General features: G+C 35.3%; 1 protein-coding gene across 1 annotated transcript in view; it reads left to right on the plus strand.

Moving 5' to 3' along the window:
• Nucleotides 1-18,028, plus strand: part of LOC149464866 (CUB and sushi domain-containing protein 1-like) — a 1,089,704-nt gene that overhangs the window by 799,297 nt on the left and 272,379 nt on the right. The window contains exons 15-18 of the mRNA XM_089673951.1: nucleotides 8,262-8,444; nucleotides 10,535-10,861; nucleotides 14,741-14,935; nucleotides 16,584-16,722. Of these exons, the coding sequence (XP_089530077.1) occupies nucleotides 8,262-8,444; nucleotides 10,535-10,861; nucleotides 14,741-14,935; nucleotides 16,584-16,722 (844 nt within the window). The remainder of the gene's footprint in view (nucleotides 1-8,261; nucleotides 8,445-10,534; nucleotides 10,862-14,740; nucleotides 14,936-16,583; nucleotides 16,723-18,028) is intronic.

Consider the following 18,028-nt stretch of genomic DNA (forward strand, 5'->3'; position numbering starts at 1 on the left):
GGTTGTATGACAAAATATTTTTGATTCAGATTCCTCAAATATAAATTCTGATTGGTTTCTATGTGTAAGTGTTATAAATGACTAGACAATTTATTACATCAAAATGTTGCTGTTTGCTCTGCATTCTTACTTAAAACAGTAAATATTCCCTCTTTCTTGGATTTGTGTGTTATTTTCTTCAGAAATTTCAGCAAGTGAAGATGCAACATCATATAGTATATTGACTGTTGAAAGCCTTTGACTTGCTGGCCAAGCCTATTAGAGTTCCTTTGTGACAAATGTACAAATAGTTGTCTGAAGCAGGGGAATAATTTCTGGATAGTTTTTTTTTTTATAACCTTTTCCTTGATTTACCAGTACAGTCAGAAATGTATATAATGCAGAGGAAATACATAAAAATGCTTGTGACTAGATTTTTTTAATCTAAATACCAAGACAGGGACCCGTTTGTAGGAAATACTGATTGCAAACCTATGCTGTATTATTTCTGAGCACTTGTGGACAATGTACATTCAGAGGAAACAAATCCTTAGGTTCAAACATCTGTGAGATGTGGAGCTACTATTATTTAAATATACTATACGCTGCACATGTTACACAATGATGTCTGTAGGAGAAAGATGAGAGAATGTGTTTGATCTGAACTCCAGAGGTCAGCCTTGTAAGTCTGACTTCTCTTTTGACATCTCCAGGGGCTTTTTGAAATGTCAAATGCCATTCTAGCTTGCAGTGATTTTAACATTTTCCTGGTACTTGAGTTTCCACTGCTGTTTTCACTAGCTATGTCACTATATAGAATTTATAGAGAGAGAGAGAAAGAGAGAGTGAATGACCGTACATGAAACTAGATCAGACATAGTATTAATATACTCAAGAAAATTAATTAAAAAAGTACTCCATGCATTATATATATATATATATATATATATATATATATTAGAATTAGCTAACGATAAATCAGATAAATAATACTTTGTAGAATCATTAAATCAGTCATATATCTAAATCTCTAAGAAGTAAAAAAAAGATTGTCTAATAGACTGTTTCACTGTGGTGAAGCTCTTGATGCAACCTGGCTAACTGTTAAAGTATTCACACGCATTGCATGTATTAAGATCAACAAAACAAAATAGTTTAAACTGGTGGGTAGACAGAAATCTTAATTCAAAACTGGCACTTTCTGAAATGCAGCTTTACAGAATAATATGGCTTTATCTTCTATGTATTTTATCTTTATCTGTACTTTAATGTATGTATTAAATGCTTAGGGGCCTGATTTAGGAATGTATGTGGTACAAATTATTGTATGCTATGTGGAAATAATGATACACTGAGGTAAGCAAATTTTCCAATATTCATCTGATTTTGCTTGGATATTCACCAAATCTAGTAGGTTTTTTTTTGCTATTTTGTTGATTTTTTTTGGTAAAAAACAATTAACACTGCTATGGCAATCTAGGGAGTGATCATCACTGGGGCAGATTAACCAAGCAGTTAATCCTTTACACATAGTTATTGTGATCATGTGTTTCAGCAGAAACACACACTGTTCAAAGCAATCACAATTGTAAATGTTACCTCACTTGCTTCCACACCCAGACATGAATGTAACAGTGTTTAAACTAGGGTAGATATTTCCAGATGCCACATTTTTTAATTTCTAGTTACAGGATTCATAGATTCAGCTTAATGATGTTTAAATATTCCCTAACATACGAGGAGTTTAGAAGCACCCATAGTGGGATGTAGAATGAATAAACTCCCTGTCAGCCCTTTGGGACTCTGCAATGTGCTATCAGGCATCTTAAAGTTTTGGTGAGCTTCCTAGTCTCGACTTGATGAATATATTTTCTGCCTTCTAGGGGATTACAGGAATATTATATTGTCCAGTATAAAGTGTGCCTTCTCAAGGAATGTCAATCTGAGGGGTTGTAAACACTGTGACTGATTGAAAAGAACCAAGAGAACTGTGTGGGGTGAGGTTATAGAGCAACTCAAGAGTTACTACAGAGTTACAGGGATATTATCTTCATCAAATGGTTTAGCAATTAAAGGAAACCCCCCCCCCCCCCACACACACACAAAAAAAAAATACACTCATGGGTTGATACCCCTACAAAGTAGACCTGGCAGCTGTAGTCTCCTCAGATGTCCCTACTATTTTTCTTCAACTATGCACTGTCTGAGATTTGTGTACTTTACCAGCTGGAACTGCATATTACTACTATTTACACATTCACCATATCTTGTGAGGAAGCATATATCATAGACTGCAAACATGTAAAAAGGGGAGCACTGCACACATTCCAGTGGTAAAGAGCAGTAAAAGTAAAAAAGTGGGTTAAAAGTGAAAATACTTTAATAGATTAGGTCTTTTTTTCAGTGCAACGTTTACTTGTAGAATAGGTCCAAATCTGTTTGTAAAAATCACTGGACCTCAGAAACATGACAGCCATCCTTTCCTGTTCCTGGAGAGGAGAGAGCCACCTCCACCCAAACAAAATCCTGAGAGTTGTGCTTTAGGGGGCTTTAGAGTATTTTGTTATACTTAGCAGACATATCCTTAATGCAAATGATCTTATTTTAAATACATATGTATATCCATATAACAAGGCTTCATAATCTGGAAACCAGCATATTATTTAGCAGAAGTAAATTATGATTTGTTAGACATCAAATAAGATATATTTGTTATGCACAATTGTTTGCTGTCTAACAGATTGGTATTTTCCAATACTTTGGTGTAACCACTTTTTACGATGATAACTCCATTACAATAAGAATTATGGAGATTGTATGAAATGTATATCGGTGCAATTCAGCCACATGTATAGTTTACATCATGACAATTTATGACAAACAACATCAGCAGAGCTTTATGGTATCACTGCTTCCTTTCTTAGTCCATGTTGTGTCACCTTCCCTGGCTGCCTAGCACATACATGAGAATTAAATCTGGTTGTTTCTGTTACCAACTTGTGAATTGTAGGGAAAATGGGGAATGGCACTATGTTCAATGTGATTCCCCCAATCTTTGCACGCAGTTCGGGCTTGATGAGAACTATAATCATGCCCCCCCCCTTCATAAGTAAACTAGCAATGGGACCCTTTGCATATTTTACTAATGTACTATTGTATTTTTTGAGTGTGGGAAATCCCTTTCTCCTTTAAGGATAGGGATAAGTAAACCATGCATTCTCTCTTTATAGGATTGGCAGAGGTATTGATAATTGTAAGCTAATAATCCAATACTTAACTTTTATAACTGTGCTAGTTTTCCAATAAGTCAATAGTAAATGTCAGTAATGAATAGTTAATAGTTTCCCTACTTTTTTTATTTAGTCTGTTTGACAGACACTGTACAGTGATACAGTTAATGTTTCCCTATATGATGATCATATCAATACATTTCAATGAAACAAAAATAATACTTTATTCATGCAAGCGTATTGGATACTATTTTAAAAAACAAAAGTACGTTTTGTCTTTTTGGCTCATCAGGTACGTAAACCTTGTAAACGTTACATGTAAAATAACACAGAAGGGCTTCAAATGTCCACCATTGAAAGGTCTACAAAAGAAAAAGAAGAAAGTGAACAATTTAATTGAAATAAATGATTGTATAAATAGTTAAGGATCTTAAATGTCCAAGAGGAGCATCACAATGAAAATGCTCCATTTTATCCATGTCTGTAACATCTATTAGTTCAAACAATCCAAAGTTACAGCTCCAGCTGCTCTTATCCCCTAACTACCTAGGATCAAAATGTTGTTATTCTTAGTAAAAAGAATAGCCACTGTGTGACTGGTACATGACATAACGCACATTTAACTAGTATGTGGTGAATTAATGTGACTATTTTATGTGCATAAATCAATTCTTTTAAATCATCGCAATAGTATGATTTCTGCATGCATATTACGTATTTACTAATAGTTTTACTATCCTAATAAATTTAAGATATGCTACTGTAGAGAGCAGACAAATTGTAGTCTCTTAAAGAACATGCAATTTACTTATAATTTGCTATTTTGTGTCTTGGTAAGACCATGTATCATAGTTTCAGACTGTATACAGAGCCTAAAGATGTTTTCATATTAAGATTAGGTCCCAGACTGTGTTAAGCGCTATCCCTTTCATTAAACTTTTAGAGCCTATATATTAGTGGCAAAGTTAGAAACCAGAGAGGTGGTGTATAATCCCATCCTGAACTAGGTTCCAGGTAAGGCTATATTGAATTTAATATCTAGACATAAAATACCACAGCGCCGTATTGCAAAAAATGTCCTGATCATGAAAAGGGGTACATTTTCTGGAGGTCCCCTTATTTACTGAAGATTCACATTGCTAAGCAAACATCCTCTACTCCTTAAGTAAATTGTTAGATAAGCTGAAAGTAGTAAAAGTGGAAAGTTGATGAAGTTCTCTAACTAAAATATTTAGTTCACCATTTCAATGGCAATTGCACAGTCTTGCAATGCTGTATATAAATTAAATTTATGTAATTTTCCCCCACAAGTAGAGCTTTCTTTTAGTGGTATTTGATTACCTATTGATTGGTTTGCACAAACATTATAGTGTCTAAAAATGGTGGTGTATATAATGGAATTTTTTTTTACTAATAATGGCAGCGATCAGTGACTTATAGCGGGACTTCAATATTGCGGTGGACAGTCTGACACTAACTGACACTTTGTGGTAACCAGTGACACTAATACAGTGATCATTGCTAAAAATATACACTGTCACTGTATTAATGACACTAACTGTGAAGGGGTTAAACATCTAGGGCTATCAAAGGGTTAATTGTGTGCCTAGCCAGTGCTTTTGTGTGTACAATGTGATGTTTTTACTAGGTCATCTGCTAGATTTTATTCCCGAAATAAAATCTAGCAGATTGCCATTGACATAACACAGCTCTGCCTTGTTTACATAGAACTGTGTTCTGTCAGTTTTCTCAGTGATCAACAAGTGGCGGTGCTCATCCATTGGCCGGCACCTGTTGATTGGCGTCTGCTGTGTCCAATCACAGCAGAAGAAGCGCTTGGACAGCAGGCGTCTGCCCCCACCAGTGACGGAAATGCAAAATCAAATTTTATGTAATTTTGCACTAAACGTCCGTCCTGCAGCAATAGATCTGCTATAGGGTGCCCTGTAGCAATATATCTGCTATAGGGCGGACAGCAAGTGGTTTGAGCACAGATTCACCTTATTTACTAACATTTGCACTGTGACGTGAATATTCTGCTGCATGCAGGTTTCTTACTTCCTTATTAAATCAATCCCAACATTTTTACAGTCACGTGTTGCATGCAAAAGCATACACACTAACATTAGTAGCATGTTAACTAAATATTATTGATGGTTTTATGAATAAAGCAATGTTATATGTTACTGCTATAATTGTTATAAATATGACCCTTATGGTCATGCTAAAACTTAATCATATACCTCCCCCTAACTTTAAAGTCTAGTGCTTGCCAATTTTTGTAGCTTTAAAAATAAAAGCAGATACATTTGACTTTGCCCTACATGCTATTGCTTTCTGTGATCCCATTGTGGAGCGTCAGGCAATGCCTGAATTAAAAAATAATGTAACTGACTTTTTTCATTATTTTGAGTTATTTTTCCGAGCAGAATTCTTTAAACAAAAAACATAAGATCAGTGTAAATATAGGTTATGGAAAGTAAATTAATATTAATGTACAATAACCCACTTATAAACACCACTAACAGTTTAATTAATAGGTTTACACAGACACTCTATTTTGCAATGAGGTTACAAAATTATTTGCTACCGTAATGTATATACCTACAGAATTGAATACTGCTATGATTTTCTCCATCTGTAGATATCTTAACCAATTGGATAAAAATTGGCAGATAATAATCTGCATTTGACCAACTTGACCCATGAATCCACTGCAGTTTAATTACCGGGTGAAGTTTATCTAAAGTTATGTCAATTAAGGCAAATTAAAATGACCAATTTTGGGGTGTTAGGGGATCTAATGGGATAGCAAATTGACTAGCATAAAATACTTTCACACAGAAAAATCAATAATAAATATGGAAAATATAGTTACCCTTTAAAATGGCTATTTGGCCAGACTCTCCTAAAATGGCTGCTGACTACTGGATGAAGGCGATCTTCCCCAACATGACATCTAGCTAGGCTGGAGCTGTGTTCCCTGGCTTCAGTGAAGTGAGTAATCTGATGAAGAAGTCTCCCAGATAATGTAATCTTTAGATAATGAATGTTCTTCAGATGATGTGATGGTGTATCCTTCCTGATGGTGTTTGTTTTTTGTCACATGACTTGCCATTTTATTGAGTGGCAGACAATACATTCATAACATTTTGATAAACCTTGCACAGAAGGTGTAACCTTCTCTATGACTGGTGGGGCAGTTTGATCATCAACCCTGTGTTTGCTTACAGAACATCTCACTTGGTCACCAGATCGCACCCTAGGACCAGAAATGTCTATCCTGAATTTTCAGTAAATTTTCTGGTGATTAATCCTGATATAATAAATTCATTTTTTCCTACACAGCTACAATTGGATTAGTTTGTCTAAAATAAGTAGAATGCCTTGAATAGTCTGGTGATTTCCTATACTATGGTAGCAGAAATTAAATGGAATTTTTTTTTAAAACAGAGCTGTAGTTTCATCTATATCAGTCCATAATTAAAAAATAGATGATACACATAGAGAAAATAAATAACTTGCATACTTAAACCACTATTTTATTATGGCTACACTAGAACACACCCATATAAAAAATAATGATTCAGGACAAACAACCATTACTACTGTATAGTAAGCTTAATTAATACTTTTGCTGAATTGTGATATTTTAACATGGATAGATATATGACTTGACAGGTGTGTTCCTTTAGTTTTTTTCTGAAATATCCAGAAAAATAAAGTTTTATTTTCTACAATACTAAAAAAAATACCAGCCCCTTCCTAAACGTTTCTCCTAGGTTGACTTATTGGTCAACAGTTTCTCACCCAATTTGATTGAAATGTTTTCAGCTTACTCATGATTTCCCACTTCCCAGGTCTATATCTTAGACAAATTTCTCCATTGTTTTGGAATACTGGAAGTCAACAGTGTCTCTTTATCATGACAAACAGTCCTTTCTAAGCATTATATCATTAACTAGGAGAGGATTTCACGTGAAATTAGTCTTTCAATCTTTCAAAATGAGAGAAATATGATAAAATAATTTTTCTTCCATAAACGTTCTCACAGGAGTGTTTTCCTTGCTTACTGTCTCCATGATGCCCATACAAGAATTGGAGTATGAAGGCATTTTGGTACAGTTTGGAGAGGAAACACTCTTATACATTTTTGTTTTGTGGTTTCCAGCCACATAAGTGCTATTTGGCTGGTGCAGGTGAGTTGCAAATAAGCTTTCTCAGCAGAACACCTATGAAGTGTAGAAAGTCTCCATTACCACCAGCAACAGGATGGTACTTTGAGAAGGATTCTTCTCCCCTTTGAAGCACTTGATTGATTCTGAAGTGTATAGGAGGTGGTATCAACATAGATGGGGGGAAGGGGGAGGGCACTTGCTAAATAGATTCAAAATTCAAACATGTAAGCAGAACTTCAAGCCTAGTATCATTTGGGAAGGATGATGCTGTTGTATGTTAATTATAAAAAAAATTAAAATTTAGCAAGAAACAAAAATTATATATACTGTAGACTAGGTTGGATGAACATTTCTAGTATTTCCTAATCCAGATTAGATTTTTTTCAATGCAGGTTGTTTGTTTAGCATTAGAAATCGATAGAAACATGTTTTAAGTACCACCACTATTCTTGAAGCTAGATGAGAAAAGCATGAAAGAGCCATCATGTTTTATTACATCTAACTGCTTAGGTCAATATATTCCAAACTTTCTAAATCTAGTTTTTTTTTGTTTTTTTTTTAAATATGTTAGACAGCAAATCTGCACTATTCAAAAACTTAAGAAGTTTATAAGTACCATTATTTAAGTTAAATTTGGTAAACAAAATGATAAACTATGTCTTGTTCAGAAATGCTATGCTAAAAATACTATTCTAATAATATGAAGTCTTGTACAATTCATGTATGCATTTATAAATCTGCCATAAATCACCTTATGTTTCAAGAACAATTTTCAGAAATGTTTTTTCAAGACAGTATGATGATTTAATAATGTTTCTATGTTTATATAATATGTTTTATTTATTTTGATTGTCTACCTTGTCTCTTTTTTCAGAAATTGACAAGGGCGGGTGTGGTGACCCAGGAATTTCAGTATATGGGAAAAGAAATGGCAGCAGTTTCCTCCATGGAGATATACTAACATTTGAATGTCAAGCAGCTTTTGAACTTGTTGGAGAAAAAACAATCACATGTCAACAAAATAATCAATGGTCTGGAAATAAGCCAAGTTGTGTCTGTAAGTCTCTTTAGTTGTATATTTGTAAAATTACACAGTTGGTCTTTTTATCTGGAGAGAGTAATTCCTATTTTTTGGGTGAATCATCTAAAAGGACAAATACGATTCCAAATCAATATCTTCTAAAAAGATGATTGATGGGGTGTTTATCACCAGGCAAGTGTGCTTTCCATACATGATGTTAATTTACAATGCACTGCAGGTATGTTGTTGTAAAAAAAGTAGCAATTTACATGACCAAGCCATTTGCCTACATTTGCTAGGTCTTTTTTCCTTTTTAAGGACAGAGAACTAGAACTTTAAATTATGCCACTCTGTGTTCCTTCAAAATAGGTTTTCACATTTTCAAGCAATTATTTTAGTCTCTGTGCCATATCCTATTTCTTAACTAGAACAGAAATAGGTGGTTGTCATACTATGCAAAGTTGTCATAAAATATAAGCATAATTGTAATTCTTTTGTATTTTTTAAAACACACATGGCCATAGCAATAATTCTTCTGAAGTTTCTGTTAAGATTACCAGAGGGAAAGAATGAAAAAAAAAACATAAATAAAATGATTCTGGAAACACTTATTTAAACAATTACTGTCATGAATTACCGTCATGCTTTGTGAATGCATTTATACAATTCTTAGATGATGTGTGTCTAGGCAGTCAATACAAATGATCACTTTATTGAGAATCAAACACAGTTCATACAATATAGCCTTACTCATTCCTAATATATAAACTAATCTTGTAAATGAGAGCTTATAAAATCAATTACCATATACAGTAGCACTTGTAATCTATCCCCTTATCTCAACAAACTTTTTACAGACCAATTTAAGTATTTGAATAAAGTTTAATACTTCCAATTAAGTCTTTAACAGAAACATCTATTCACAGAATACAGTGAGTATTTCTAATGAATCACTGATCACAAATAATGATATTGTACATGTAATGTGCCTTGTCTAAATAAAGTTCCAAGGCAAAAAACCATGTGAAGGAAGGATTTTATTGCACAGGAGACATGCACGGTCTCTTCCGCAATAAAATGCCCCTTCCTACCACAGCTCAGCACAGATCACTGGGCAGGTCTCTGAAGGCTGGGATGATGGCCTCCTGTGAGAGCACAAGAAAGATGTCTTCCCCCACCAGCTATTGAAGAAGCCCGAGGTGGTACAGGACCATTGGACAGGTATTAAGTATTAAGCCTTTAGTTCTGCTTTAATGAAGCTGCAGTTTTGTGTATTGGCATTGTGCTAGTAACCTAGTTTACTAAACCTAGTGAGTGACAGCAACATATTTAGCATGAAGAATATGCCTGTATCGTCACATCTTAACTGTAACAAAGCATTAATATTTTACAGTAGTAAGAATTTATTATTATTTATCTATTATTTTATACCAACAATTCCAGTTAGCTGTTTAATTCATTCTAAGTGTAAAACCAAACATTCATTAAAACCAAATTACAATTAAGAGAAAAAAAATCCTTTAAGGCATCTTTTCTTTCTGGATCATTGTCCCCAAATGCACAGCACTTTAAACTCTAATACCACGCAGTACAATGTTCATCCCCGTACAGCCCCAGGCTGCCATAGTCTTCCACAGGTTGCCTGCAGTGGGGCTTGATACTGCACCTGTCCCTCCAGAGTGCATTAAAACCCCAGGAAAAATGCACTCCAGTTGGACAGATCTGTTAACAAGGGACCTAAAGGTCTACCATTCCTTCACTGTATGTATACTTTATGCTCCCTATGTATAAGCACAACATGCACATGACATTCACTTTTCATACATCATCCAACAAATGATTTTCCTTGTTGTGTTGGAGTTATATTATAGGAGCCAGGGCCTAAGTGTACATTTCCACTTCTTGAAATATTGCATTGACAGAACTGTGGAAAGGATTCTAGTTTATAATTTCAATTCATAGTTATACAAACCCTGAGTCTTGTTTTCTTTAAATGGCAAAATCATTTTTAATTATTATAGTCAATCAAACCTATAAAACTCTTTTTAAAAATGTTTTACAAAATAATCAACTCTCTTTGTTTATGTCATTCCTTGTATCATCAACTATATTGCTTTTCTCTACAGTTTCATGCTTCTTTAATTTTACCACACCTTCTGGAATAATTCTTTCACCAAACTATCCTGAAGAATATGGAAACAATATGAACTGTGTTTGGCTAATAATATCAGAACCGGGAAGTAGGATTCACCTGATCTTTAATGACTTTGATGTGGAGCCCCAGTTTGATTATGTTGCCGTAAAAGATGAAGGAATTGCAGAATTACCTGCACTTGGTACATTTTCAGGAAATGAAGTGCCCTCTCAGATTGCAAGTAATAGTCACATAGTGCGTCTAGAATTTCAGTCTGATCATTCAACCACGGGTAGAGGCTTTAATATTACTTATACAAGTAAGTATAATTTAAAAAATCAATCTTAGCTATTTAAATATGTTTAAATTGATTTTTTTATTTGAATACATTCCCGGAAGTAATTGAACTGAACCATTGTCATATTTCAGTATGGATAAAAAGGATATTCTAAGAAATGGTGTATATACCCCATCATGTTCTTTGACTCAGATTACCAATGGCATTTTAAATGAATATGTTTCATAGTCTACATTAAAGCGTATGTATAGTGTATTTGCCATGAGCACGTTTTACTGCAGTGTTCAACTTAAAGTGGAGTTCCAGTGAAAATTGAAAAAAAAAATAAAAGTCAGCAGCTACAAAAACTAGAGCTGCTAACGTTTAAAAAATGGACACTTACCTGTCCCTCAATCCTGTGGTGTCCCTCCCACTTTGTGAAGCGCTTTGTGAATGGTCCCATAGTCTTCTGGGACCTGCCATGTATCCCAGAAGACTACAGGAGGAAGGGAAACTTCTGCTTCTGATTGCCTAGGTGATAACAACAGAAGTGGGAGTGGGTACCTGTCAATTTCTGGTACCCGCTCCCCCCCACTCCCCAAAGGTGGCAATCCTTAACGGGGAGTGGGGGACCAGTCCTTAAAGCAGAACTTCCCCTTTTAGTTGGGGCTCCACTTTAATGCATTTTTTTTTACTACCTAATTTTTATAAGTTTGCCATTCCATATTTTTGTTATTATATTGTGACAAGATCTTTATTATTAAATGGCGATAAGACCTACACTGTACAGATATCTCCCTCACTTTACACTCCTTGTCCACCTGCATGACCAATACTTCCCTTGTTTTACCCAGCTACTAAAGAGGAAGTCACTAAACCTTTTCTAAAGCCCACCTGGATCCTTTTCCCTCACAAATTCTATGTTCATCCTCTGGCTCTATCCTACACTCTTTAGTGCATGTTTTAGAGGGTTCGGGAAGATACCAATAGAATAGGAGAGATTGAAGATATGTGAAAGTCACCCCCATACTTAAAAAGGCTCACTGGACCCCACCAATGTTAACAACCTAAGACCCATCTCCTTACTCCCTTTTGCCACCAAACTGCTTGAATGTCTAGTCTATAACCGACTAAGTTGCCACCTCATTGAAAATTACCTTCTTGATCCCCTTCAGTCTGGATTTCGCCCACAACACTCACAGAAACTGCTCTCCTAAAACTCACAAATGACTTACTAAGAGCTGAAACCAGGGGTCAGTGTTCCGTACTCTTACTCTTGGACCTTTCCACTGCCTTTGACACAGTTGACCACCCCTTCTTTCTCAAAAAACCTTCAGTGTCACTTACAACTCTACTTCCTCCTCTGCTATTCCTCTTACCATCAGGGTCCCCCAATGTTCTGTCCTTGGACCTCTCCTATTCTCGATCTACACTCTTCCCTGGGTCAGCTGATAGCTTCCTATGGTTTCCAATTTCCAAAATTTCTATTCCGATGACACACAAATTTATCTCTCTTTACCCTTAAGCTCACCTCATCAATTTCCTCATGTATCACTGATTTACTAACAATATCTATAAATCCTGTATAATAATAATAATATTGAAAAAAGAAATTAGTAAACTTGCCACTTGAAGAAGCTCACTATAGCATAATGCAGCAACTCAGTCCTCTTTGATTTGTTTATGAATTTCCTTTAATTTGTTAAAACACAGTGGGTAGATTTACTAAAACTGGTGCACACAGAATCTGGTGGAGCTGTGCATGGTAGCCAATCAGCTTCTAACTTCTACTTGTTCAAGAAAGATTTGGCAGTAAAACCTGGAAGCTGATCGGTTTCTAGCCAGAGTTGCATCAGATTTTGCACTGTCCAGTTTTAGTAAATAATCCCCATTGTATTTTTAGAAGTCATCATTTTAGTAAAATATTCACTTTTTGTCTTTTTTGCATCTCAGATGTGACAACAAATTGCCATTTTGTGTGATAAGTGGTCACCTTTAGCTTCCACTGGAAGCCTGTGTTGGAAGGTGACAATACAGGAGCAAAACTGGGAGACATTGTTGTCACTCTATACCAATAAGTGACTGAATAAGTGACTTTCATGGCAGGTCAAGCTGCACATTTAAATATATATAAAAAATTCAATTACATTAACATGTGATTGGTTTTAAATATGATTTAATAATTGTTGATAAAAGATATTAGTCCTTCAAAAAGTGCATTTTTTAACTGACTCAGTGGACTGTTGGATTTGCATTTTGAGCAGAAAAGCAAAGTTTAACCATTGCTTTGCACTGCAATACAGGAATCAAAGTTTAACTTTTTAGTAAGAATGTACATGTATAATTGTAAATTATTTACACAACAAGGTTTTTAACCACTTCAAGCCTGGACATTTTCACCCCCTTCCAGTTCAGGCCAATTTTCAGCTTTCAGTGCTATCACACTTTGAATGATAATTGCACGGTCATGCAACACTGTATCCATATGCATTTTTTAGCATTTTTTGAAACAGATAAAACTTTATTTTGGTGGTATTTATTCACCACTGGGATGTTTATTTTTTTTCCCTATATATATGAAAAAGTCTAATAGTTTTGAAAAAAAAAGTGTTTTCCTTATAAAATTTTGCAAATAAATAATCCTTTTTTCATAAAACTTGGCCAAAATGTGTTCATCTATCTTTATAGTAAAAAAAAACAACAAATGAGTTTATAACCAAAATTTTAATTAAAAAAAAAATGTTTTTATTTATTATTATTTGTTTTCTTTTTTAAACATACTGTTACCCTAGCAGTACAGTTGCACCATAGTGACACTGTACTACTTGTGGGGGGTGATGAAGATTTTTTTTACTTTTTTTTCACTGATTGCTTTTACACCCATAAAGGCTGTAAAAGCAATCATTTCTCCTTCTCTCTGGCTGCATTCCTGCAGCCATTGAGAAATACTGTGCGAGCTGTGATTGGTCACAGCTTGTTACATGGTACAAGGCTGTTGCGAATAGCCTTGCACCATGTGACCTCTGTGATCATTCACAGATTTCACAAGTAGTAAGCAATGATGTCAGTAAGTAACATCTTGTTTACTACTATTCATGTGATCACTGATTGGCCAATCAGTGATCACATGATACGGACCTCACACAGAGGTCCCTTACAGCAATATGTGTTCCGCTGTGTCCTTCGGACACAGTGGGTACCAGTTGGGGTGCCGCGCTCCCAGGGAGTGCGCACAGGCAATGGATGCGGGGGGACGTTTAGATATGAAAGAGGTTAAAACACACGTTAATAACAATATTTACATCAAGCTGATTTCTTATGTGTTTATGTAAATACATAAACATTCCCTTTAAAACAAAATATCCAAAAAGCATTGAGTTTTTTTTCTAGCACAACGTTTTAAAACAAATTTAAAAAATTAGACATTCAGTTAGATAGTTGTAGAAATTCTGTGAGGGATTAGCAGTAGAGAAGAGCTGATGGTCCTTTCACTGCCAACAGGTTGAATAAGCCAATCTATCTGTAAGAATGTAAAGCTTCTACTTCCATGCATTTGTCATCTTCCTACTACTTTTCTACACTGCCATTGCCAAGCAGCAAATAATCTTTTTCCTCCTTCCCGCTGTTATAAGGAAGCAATAGGAGCAGAATAGCACTGAACTGGGGCTGATATAAATAGAATATATCATAGAACGATCCTCAACTATTCATCCCTGGATAAAAATTCTTGGACATTTATAAGAGATACATTGCATTTGGAGGATGGCTTCTCTATATGATAAATACTGGATATATATTGTTTGTTTTTATTACATTATAGTTTTTAATTTTTCATTTACCCATGTTAAATATGTTGAATTCTTTTGTCTGGTTTATCTTTTAATCTTAAAATTATGGTTAATACATGCATTTTTGTTACAGCATTTGGCCAAAATGAATGTCATGATCCTGGAATCCCAATAAATGGAAGGAGGTTTGGAGACAGGTTTCTCCTTGGGAGCTCAGTATCTTTCCATTGCGACGAAGGTTTTATCAAAACCCAAGGATCTGAGTCTATCACTTGTATTATACAAGATGGAAATGTAGTTTGGAGTTCCACTGTTCCAAGATGTGAAGGTGACACATCTCCAGTATGATGTTTGTTTAAACATTTCACAAATTCATGGATATTTTTTAAACCGTATTTCATTTTTTTAGAATGCAAATGTCCAAAATCCTCTAGTTGATGGGTGCATTTATAAGTTGAACATTAAAGCCCAACTCCAGCCATACTGTTTTACTGTACTTTAGATGGAGCAGGTGCATGTGACAAAGTTCCAGATATCCATTATTAGGCTGCATTTGCTAAAAAAAAACAAAGCCTTTCCCCTAGACTCATTCAAAACGTTAAAGAGCCATGTACTGTATAATAATTAGTCACAATTCATCTGATCTTTTTATATCATTAGTCTAACCTCAGAAAGATAAAATTCTCCTGCATGCAAAGAGTTGCTATAATTTACACCATATACATTATTCTATGATTTTATTATTGTGATATTTTATTACGGTATTTTATTGTCAATGTTTTGATAAACTGCCTAAAAAAATTAAAATGTACATGCTTTTTTGGTACGTTTCCTGCATGACAACAGAAACCTCCTCCTAGCAATATTAGCACATCCCAAAAACACAAAATGCATCAAAAACACATTAAAACGCATCAAAAACACATGTAAAAAAATTAAAACTGCACAACAAAATGCAACAGAAAAAAGCATCAACCGCAACCTGGTGTGTGAACTTAGGTTTGAACCTAGCTTAAAGTCTTACATCTTTATATTTTTTTTGTAGATCTACAACCCTTAGCCTTCCTATAATATTCTACCAGAGAAGAAACTCTGGGATTTTTTTACTGCAATAGGTGTACAGGGTTAATTTTAGCTTGAAAGAAAACTTTTGAGACAATGAATCTAAACTACTAGAGAGATAGGCAAATGTTTCTTACTGTATAGAGGGGGATCTATTACTAGCGAGAAGCCTGAGATCTGGCTTCTGCCCTTCACTGCATTCCTGTGCAAATCACATGTGAATTCTGTGCAGTTCAATTTGAGCTATGCATTTTGTATGGCTCAGAGCACACTGCATCCACACCAAAAAGGTGCAGGGCCCTTTTTCTGTCTGCACTAGAATAGGATTGCATGGGTATTCACACCTATGCAATCCACTTCTGCACGTCGCACCGAGTTTTGTGAACAGATTTCGGGGGGAGGGGGGGGGAGTTAACATACACACCCGCAGCTGTTCGCATGGATGGGGTGCGATTATGATGCGGTGTGGAATTCACGCATAAACCGGTGCGAATTCCGCACCACATCAGTGTGAACCCAGGTTAACAGCCTCTCTAATGGTTGCCTTACTTCTTCCCCAAGCCCAGTAGCAGCCTTATGGGCTGTTATATTTATTGTTACACCACTTTTGGTCAGCAAATTTTGGCTCCCATTTTCTTATGATTTTGCTGTTTACCTTTGTATTGTCTTTGTAAATTTTTATTAAACATTTTTTTTCTTTTTATTGGGGTTATTTATACAAGAGTTGGAAAGATCTGGTATTGTGTATATAACTGTTTCACCCTTATTATATTATTCAGACTTTACTTTTTAGCTGGTTGTAGATATATTTTTTCATAAAAGTAAAGATATCTACGATTTCAGTGACAAAAAAGCAAGCAAAACCGAGCAAAACCTTTATAAATAAATAATTTTACTTTACTTTTATTCTACAGCACCATGTGGAGGACACTTAACAGCTTCAAGTGGGTTAATATTGCCTCCAGGCTGGCCTGGCTATTACAAGGATTCATTAAACTGTGAATGGGTGATTGAAGCAAGAACTGGACATTCAGTTAAAATCTCTTTCGAAAGGTAGGGCAATATATGCTGTCAGCTTATGGTATGCTTGCAGACTTAATGGTTAGATTATTTTAATTTGCTTTATACAATACCCATATATACATTTATGAATTACATGATGGCTATGATATACTGTATATATCTTGACATTTTGGGGTTCATGTACTAAGATAGTGAATGTTCACTTAGCTTTATGCATTAAGAAAAGTTATACAGGGAAAAAACAATTTCACCAACATGTGACTGAAGTGAAAACAACTTAACTTTATTAAATATAACAAGATTCTATTCCTTTAGTAAATTATCCCCATGGACTTACAACAAACTTGTTAGGACTGACAGGCTAGTGTTTTACAGTCATTGTATGTAACTGTTTTGCATCCTAATAAGCTCCTAGATTTAGCCTTAAGTTGGGTTTTACATGCAGTGCCTTCTTGATATTGGGGGTTCCAGCAGATTTTTCAGGTTAACTTACACTCCCATTGTAAGCACTACAACATACAGTATATGTGAAAAGGGTCTACCACAGTAATTTTACTAAAGCTGATCTTTCATCAAAATCTGAAGTCCACTTAAAGTGATTCTAAAGGTTCATTCTTTTTTTTTTTTTGTAAAATAACAAACATGACTATACTTACCTACTGTGTGCAGTGGTTTTGCACAGAGCAGCCTGGATCCTCCTCTTATCAGGTCCCACACAGGCTCTCCTGGCTCCTCCTGTCTGTTGGGTGCCCCCACAGCAAGCAGCTTGCTATGCTCCGTGTGTCCATTCACACACGGAGCCGCAGCTTGGCTCCACACCCTCTCTTTTCTCATTGGCTGACTGGCAGTGATTGACAGCAGGTGGAGCCAATGGCTCCCACTTACTGTCTCAGCCAATGAGGAGCCAGAGAGCCAGGGCACTGGATCACGATGGGGCTCAGGTAAGTATTGAGGTGGCTGGGGGTACTGCTGTAAAAAACTTTCAGCCTTTACAACCACTTTAACTTTTTTATCCCCCATGTAAAAATTAGTGTTATCATAGATTAGGAAATATTACACTGGTGTTCTTAATTATCACGAGTGTAATACTGGCAGTAATTATTTTAAATCCATTTCATATTGATTCTAAAAGTGGTAGAAAACTACCTGAATCTGGCACACATATCAGAAAGCTGTTATAAAGTTGTTGCAAAACTTTACCTGAATTAGGTGCAGGCCATTTCACCAACAGACCATACCACCAGAAAAAGTGCCATAACTGCTTTAAAAAATGCCCCTCTTGTTTTGTTTACTTTCCATGTTTAGTTCTGCTTTAATATACCAAATCAGGCATTTA

The sequence above is a fragment of the Staurois parvus genome, unplaced genomic scaffold, assembly GCF_062004578.1.
Source record: "Staurois parvus isolate SC_StPar_1 unplaced genomic scaffold, SC_StPar_1.0 ptg000146l, whole genome shotgun sequence".
Classification (NCBI taxonomy): Eukaryota; Metazoa; Chordata; class Amphibia; order Anura; family Ranidae; genus Staurois; species Staurois parvus.